This window comes from Nannobrachium achirus (assembly GCF_963921795.1).
Source record: "Nannobrachium achirus genome assembly, chromosome: 2".
NCBI classification, from domain to species: Eukaryota; Metazoa; Chordata; class Actinopteri; order Myctophiformes; family Myctophidae; genus Nannobrachium; species Nannobrachium achirus.
Genome location: NC_137811.1, coordinates 19,921,556 through 19,929,684, shown reverse-complemented (window position 1 = coordinate 19,929,684; position 8,129 = coordinate 19,921,556). Strand labels below are relative to the sequence as shown.

Genomic DNA, 8,129 nt, shown 5'->3' with positions numbered 1-8,129 from the left:
CGTGAACTTTAATCCTGAACCGTGGAGTCGCAGACTCATATTCACTCACCATAAGAGTCTCCACGCTCATTTCCAATAGATTAAAACCATTCGAATTTTCTTCAAAAACACACGTTTCATGTGACAAAAATATATCAGACAGACTTTTGATGATTCGTACCAATCATCTGCTTCCAACGTGGTGACGCCCACTGCTAGTGTTCACATCTTTGCATTGGCTTTGCGTGTCATCGTGCTGCGAGCCGGTTCTGGAGAACTGCCGATGGGACCAAACTTATACACTCGACACTGGACTCCCATGGGTCCTCAGCAACACACGCAGCAGGTATGAATGAGGTCCATTGGTTGAGTGGTTCTCCTTGAGATGCAAAGACACACACACAGAGCTGCAGGCCAGCTGTCAGGCAAGCATGACTAATAACTCGAGGGTAGAGGAGAGCGCTGATCAGTGACCGAATTGATGGCCAGTTTCACAAGTTGCAGCTGTCAGTCGTAGTACTGACATCACGTGCGTGCGTGCAGATGATGATGTCCATAAAAGTTGATCCCTGAGGACAGTGCAAATCGGCAGCGTTATTAGGCAATGGCTTCTGTTGTGTGTGACGTTGTGTCTGATTGACCAGAGCTGCACAGAGACAGAGACAGACAGAGAGACGAGTGGCAGAGAGACAGACAAGTGAGGCAGAGGCACAGACACAAAAGACACAGAGACAATCAGACAGACAGACAAAAATCCAAGAGAGACAGACCGAAAGACAAGAGAGAGCAACGGAGACAGGGAGAGAGACAAAGAGAGAGAGAGAGGGGGAGAGGGGGTCAACACCACAAACAGACCTGTTCCACCGCAGAACGATTACCCAACATTAGCAGCCATGCTGCGAATGGCTGCAGTGCGTCGGCCCCTCTCAGCAGCGTTAACATCAGCTGTTACCAAAGGAAGCAGCAACAACGCTGCCCGCACCGCAGCCACATCGGCAGCAGCAGCAGCCAGTAACATGCTGGAGGTGTCAGTGGACGGGCGGCCGCTCATGGTGGAGCCAGGAACCACTGTGCTGCAGGCTTGCAAGAAGATGGGCATCCAGATCCCGCACTTCTGCTACCACGAGCGCCTGTCCGTGGCGGGGAACTGCCGGATGTGTCTGGTGGAGATAGAGAAGGTCCCCAAGCCGGTGGCGGCCTGCGCCATGCCCGTCATGAGGGGCTGGAACATCCTGACCGACTCCCCTGCGACGAGGAGGGCCAGAGAGGGCATCATGGAGTTCCTACTGGCCAACCACCCGCTGGACTGTCCAATTTGCGACCAGGGTGGAGAATGTGACCTGCAGGACCAGTCCATGCAGTTCGGCAGCGACAGGAGCCGCTTCGCAGAGGACAAACGGGCTGTGGAAGATAAGAACATTGGCCCCCTCATCAAAACCATTATGACTCGCTGTATCCAGTGCACTCGCTGCACTCGCTTTGCGAGCGAGATCGCAGGTGTGGAGGATCTTGGCACTACCGGCAGGGGTAATGACCTGCAGATTGGCACCTACGTAGAGAAGATGTTCATGTCGGAGTTGTCCGGGAACGTGATCGACATATGCCCGGTCGGGGCTCTGACCTCCAAACCGTATGCCTTCACTTCTCGTCCTTGGGAGAACAGGAAAACGGAATCCATCGACGTTCTGGACGCCGTGGGAAGTAACATCGTGGTGAACACCCGCGGCGGCGAGGTGATGAGAGTTCTACCTCGCCTGAACGAGGACATTAACGAGGAGTGGATCTCGGACAAAACCAGGTTCGCGTACGACGGCCTGAAGCGGCAGAGGCTGACTCAGCCGATGGTGAAGGACGAGTCTGGACAGTTGGTCACCACCTCTTGGGAGGATGCGCTGACCCGCGTGGCCGGAGCGTTGCAAGGCGCTCGGGGAAGCGTGGCCGCCGTCGCGGGGGGCTTGGTGGATGCAGAGGCTCTCATGGCCCTGAAGGACCTGTTGAACCGTTTGAACAGCGATGCCCTCTGCACTGAGGAAGTATTCCCCACGGCTGGGGCCGGGTCAGACCTGCGTTCAAACTACCTGCTGAACACCGGGATCGCCGGCATCGAAGAGGCCGACCTTCTGCTCCTGGTCGGCACCAACCCGCGCTACGAGGCGTCCCTGTTCAACGCACGGATCAGAAAGAGCTGGCTTCACAACGAGCTGCAGGTGGCTCTAGTGGGACAGCAGGTGGACCTGACGTACTCTTATGAGCATCTCGGCGATTCTGCCGCGGTACTTCAAAGGATCGCAGCAGGACGTCACCCTTTTGCCGGGGTCCTGGCTAAAGCACGGCATCCTGTCGTTGTGGTTGGCAGCGGGGCCCTGCAGAGGGAGGACGGGGCTGCGATAATGGCCGCAGTGTCCACCATCGCTCAGAACGCTCGTGCCAGCAGTGGAGTAGAGGAAGGTTGGAAGGTCTTCAACGTGCTCCACAGGGTTGCTAGTCAAGTGGCTGCGCTCGATCTCGGCTACCAGCCGGGGGTGGAGGCTATCAGGAAGAGCCCGCCTAAGGTTCTGTTCCTGCTGGGGGCCGATGCTGGGAGCATTACTCGCCGGGACCTCCACCAGGACAACTTGATCATCTATCAGGGTCACCACGGGGATGCTGGCGCAACAATGGCCGACATCATACTTCCTGGAGCAGCGTACACGGAGAAATGCGGCACCTATGTGAACACAGAGGGCCGTGCCCAGCAGACCAGGGTGGCGGTGACTCCTCCAGGCATGGCCAGGGAGGACTGGAAGATCATCCGAGCCGTGGCCGAGCTTGCAGGAGTCGTTTTGCCCTACGACACCGTTGACGAAGTGCGTGCTAGGATGGCGCAGGTTTCTCCAAACCTGGTGCGATACGACGACATTGAGGAGGCCAGCTACTTTAAGCAAGCTAACGAACTGGCGAAGGCGGTGCACCAGGCTCTCCTCACTGAAGCTTTAGTTCCTCCACAGCTCACTGCGAAGGACTTCTATATGACAGACCCTATAAGCAGAGCCTCCCAGACCATGGCAAAGTGTGTGAAAGCAGTCACAGAGGGAGCGCACGCTGTTGATGAGCCGCCCTCCATATGCTAACGCTTATTGTTGCTGTCGGGCAGAAACCTCTTACTGTAGGTATTAAACAAATGCAACTTTACTAGAACTGGGTACAGGGAGACCACTACTGAACAGACTCTTTTGTAAATCTGTATACTCTGGGAAAAAGCTATTGTCATATAATTCAATTGGGTTTAACCCGTCTCATTATTTTCCTGTGAGGAACTCTTTAGTTAATGTGGTTGCAACCAGACTATAGTACTTGTCCGACTTTCTTTCTTTCTTTAACACTTTCTCTAAACTGTATTTTGCCGCACTACTCCTCCCACAGTTTTGGTGGCACGCACTTGTGCCATATGTCAAATCGACGGGACTGCTTTGCTTTGCTAAGAGATACGTTATCTATATATATATACAGTATATATATCGTTTAATTTATATTCATTTATTTCTGAATACATGTTCTCCATTGACTTGAAAGGGGAAATGCAAAGATGAAACTTTTCCCAAATATAGAGATGACTGACACAGTATGTCCATATGGGCATTACAAGATTTGGGCTTAATATTGATGACATCAGGGATTTCCATATATGGGCATAAAAGGGACAAACGGTAAGACGGAATACATTTCCCAGCGGATTCCTCGTGACAAGGCAACCACACTTGCAATTTCCCAGAATGAACTCTTTCTAGTTTCCTCTAGTCTCATCCAGTGAAGATATTATGCAGACATGTTATCAATCAAACTGAAATAAACCTATAGCACAAAGCTCCTCCAGGGGTAAATAATATGTAAATACAACTGCTAATCCAGTTTTAAAACGACTTGTACAACTGACTTGAATTTAAGCTACTGATGGCTTTACGTGGAAACTAAAATGAGATCGTCAGAGGTAGATTGATGTTGGATTCTTTTGAAATTTAAAACTGTTACTGAGTAACTTTTTAGGGTAGAGGAACAAAAGGAGCGGCTCTTGTATGGACCCCTGAGGGACTCCGGTCAATGAAGTATAATGAAGGGTTTAAGTGGTTAAAAAAATGTACATGGTTTTGTGTGGTTAGACCAGGGGTCGGCAACCCAAAATATTGAAAGAGTCATATTGGACAAAAAAAAAAAAAAAAAAAATCTGTCTGGAGCCACAAAAAATTAAAAGCCATATATATATATGCCTTATATGAAGGCAACACATGCTGTAAGTGTCTATATTAGCTATATTAGCCTACTATCAAAATGACTAAGTAGGCTACAAATACATAATGAGCATTCATGATTAAATGTTTATTTTCCCTGCAGCGCATCCTGGAGAGAATGTTGAAATTTAATATTTATTCTACACATTTTTAAAGCATTGGGAAACGTTAAGAATGTTTGTGTCATGTCTGTCCTCCTACAAAAAAACATATTAAATATATTTTCCCCCCGATCTTTTTCCATTTTCATATATTTTTGAAAAAGCTCCAGCTTGTAGATCTGCTATTTTTTGAAAAAGTCTTATATCTTATATGAAATATATATGTATTTTTAAAGCGAACATTTGTAACTCAAATTTTGCTTCTGGGTGGTCCCTGGAACTAAATATTTTGTGATGCGGGTCCGTGGCCAAATAAATATCAGTTTGGGGGTCCTTCACATGAAAAGGTTTGAGAACCACTGACATAGTAGTCTCTCAAGAACAGACTAACTGAGCTCCAGTTAAGTGAAAAGGACCTTTTCTTTGATGATGGCTAGCCAGATTTCTGACATAGAAACACAGGTTTTTCAAAAAAATCATAGAAAGATTCAAAAGACACTTATAGAATCGGGTCAAAATTATAATTTTTACGATTTTTCAAAAATAGCAGATCTACAAGCTCGCAGCGTGGCACTCGGTGCCGCGCTGTGAGCTTGTATATCTGCTATTTTTTCAATAGTTAAAGCATAAAATAATGATACACAATAATGTGTACCCGTTAAATTCATTTATTCGTGAATACATTTTCTCCATTGGTTTGAATGGGAAAATGCAATGCAATGTTTTCCCAAATATGGAGATGACCGACATCATAGATGTCTGATGTTGTAGACCACATGAGACAGATACAGAGATATCCATATATGGGCATGAAAGGGACAAATTGTAAGACAGAATATATTTCCCATTTACTCGTGACTCGCATCAGGGCAATCACACTTGCAATTTCCCAGAATTGCATCTTTCTATTTTTTTTTCCCAGCTTATTTAGAGTTGCAAATAATCTTTTACCCAAATTTTCTCCCCAATTTATTATGCCAATGTATTCCTCCCCACACACTTTTCTGTGTTTCCAGGCCTGGAATTTCATCATTTTAGGGGCAAGGCAACTTGGCCTTTGATTATTTTAGGGCACAAAGGCCACATGCCAGGGCAGGGAGGCCATCAAATAAAACAAGATTTTAGTCCATTGAAAGAATTTGTTGAATTTAAGGGTCAGGGATGATAACCTAAACTGCAGTGAAATAGATAAATGATGATATTTACATGATCCATGCTCAGCCCTGCACCAATCAAAGTCACTGGATTAGTGTAAAGATGGGGACCAGCAGATTCTCTCAACAAAAGACACTGGTGTCTACATGTCTACATATTGACCAGAAAGAGACAGAGGATAAAGTTGAACAGTCAGCATGGGGCATTAAGGCCACTGTGGCCTCAGGTCATGCCATTAGTTTGGTCAAGGCCAAACTGAGGGGCAACGGCAGACATGGCCTTCTTGGCCTCCATGAAATTCCTGCCCCATGGTTGTCACTGCAAAACACCGGTCTAAGGAGAAATGGTAAAATTGATCCTTTCACTGTGAGCTCAACACACATCAAACTAATTTGAACTTCATCCAAATGAGAATGTAGACTTATTTGGTTCTAAACAAACCTCTAGTAGGCTGGATGAGTCTTCACGGAGTGAATTTGAACCTCATGACCCCATTTGTTTTCATTTGATTTGAATAGAAAACCTGGACAAAATAAGAACATTTTAATGGTGTGTAAAGATGACATTTGCCACGGACACATTTATCTGCATACGGACTTGATGACCCAACTGCTCATGAGCCTCTAGCACTTTGAATGTTTCGTATGCAACATTAAACGAATAACTAAAGCAGGCAAATTGTTACCCAAATGAACACATGACACACCAATGGTCTAAAGAAATATAACTACTAAAGCTTAATGCTAAGCCCGGTCTACGGTACACATGTAGAGAGGAGTAGCCTACTCCACAATGAAGACGCGAGCTCTGCTGAGTATCGTGGCAATAACAGGTAAGTGCTGCTATAGTCTCCTTCATACTTGACTGTTGATATGAATGTTAATATGACTGTCTGTGTCCTGATACTTTATTTGTGTGTGTGTGTGTGTGTGTGTGTGTGTGTGTGTGTGTGTGTGTGTGTGTTGTGTGTGTGTGTGTGTGTGTGTGTGTGTGTGTGTGTGTGCGTGCGTGCGTGCGTGCGTGCGTGCGTGCGTGCGTGCGTGCGTGCGTGCGTGTGTTTTCTTACTCGTGTCGTGTCTGCTTTTATTTCCACCTCATTGAAGTCAAAGGGACATTTTAAGATGTACGGACGATATGGGGCGCAAGAAGTTAATCAAACTATTTAGATTAGATTAGAACGCTATTGTGTCAATTCAATTATAATATCAAATTGACAAAGTAATCAATAGAATAATTGCTATAATAAAACAATGTAAGGCTGCAGTGCAGCAGACAATAACATGTATGTATATCATCACTGTCGGGCAGAAACCTCGTATCTCCAAGTTTCAAATTTGTACATTTTTTCACAAAGTAAAGCACTGCTTCATCATACAAGGCCATCGCACAAAAGTAGTGAAAACAGCCGATCTACAAGCACACAACGCCTCGCACCGCGAGGCGTTGTGTGCTTGTAGATCGGCTGTTTTTACTAGTTTAAATCATTTTTTAAATGATAAATACAAAACAAACAGTTTTGGACATACAAGGTTTCCACCGGACAACGACGATATTGTATTGTGTTCTATACAGGGCTGTGGACCCTGTCCTTATGTCTCTCTCATCAGTACCATTTCATAAATGACCGAATGAACTGGACAGATGCTCAGCAGTACTGCAGGGACAAGTTCACAGACCTGGCTACAATACACACCCTGGAGGACGTCAACGCACTGACCAGTATGAATCCAAAAGGACAGGTAGAAATACATACTTTTACATTGAGTAAAACTGCAAAAGTATATTGTCGTTGTCGGGTGGAAACCTTGTATGTCCAAGACCGTTCGTTTTGTATTAATCATTTTAAAAATGAACTAAACTAGTGAAAATAGCAGATCTACAAGCACACAACGCCGGTGCGAGGCGTTGTGTGCTTGTAGATTGGCTGTTTTCACTACTTTCGCGACAGCCTTGTATGATGAAGCAGAGCTTTACTTGGTGAAAAAACGTACAAACTTGGAACTTGGAGATGCAAGGTTTCTGCCTGACAGTGACGATATAAAAAATTCAAAATAGAATAAAACACAGCCCCCTCACTCATTAGAAGAACAATATCAATCACCAGAACCAGGGGTTTTTCGATTAATCCAATTGAAATTGAGTTTATGATGGGTTTGTAGGAAGGGCAAGTGTCTGATAAAATGAATATCAAATTATCTAAATACTGAATCAAGCAACTTAAAAACTATATGAGGTGCTCACGAAAGCCTGAGTAAGATATTAAAATGACCCAGAACATGTTTGAAAGTGAAATGTCCCTTTAAAGGCATATACAACAAGGGTTCATATTTTAGATTGTAATTGGAGAAAAGCAAAGATGAATGTTTTCATTTACGGCTTTTTATCGTTTTAGCTATTTTAATGACTGATTTCAGTGGGTAGGGGCATGAGTGCAAGTGTCTAAATATGTCTTTCCATAGAATACGCGATTTCTTTATTACTATTTACAGTAACACTACTAGACTTCATAAGTCTGCCCATGAAAGATTGTGGTGCATTTTGGGAATGGGCTTATAGTGTCTAAAAAGACATATTTAGCCACTTGTACGTATGCTCCCATCATTAAAACGATAGAAATAAAATGAAAACA

General features: G+C 45.1%; 1 protein-coding gene across 1 annotated transcript; it reads left to right on the top strand.

Annotated features, from left to right (window-relative positions):
- Nucleotides 1-872: 872 nt before the first annotated feature.
- On the top strand, nt 873-3,089 carry LOC308297050 (NADH-ubiquinone oxidoreductase 75 kDa subunit, mitochondrial-like; the record flags this gene model as incomplete). The annotated part of the gene is made up of 1 exon (XM_080740430.1): nt 873-3,089. The coding sequence occupies one exon, from the start codon at nt 873-875 to the stop codon at nt 3,087-3,089; it is 2,217 nt and encodes a 738-aa protein (XP_080596556.1).
- Nucleotides 3,090-8,129: the final 5,040 nt, after the last annotated feature.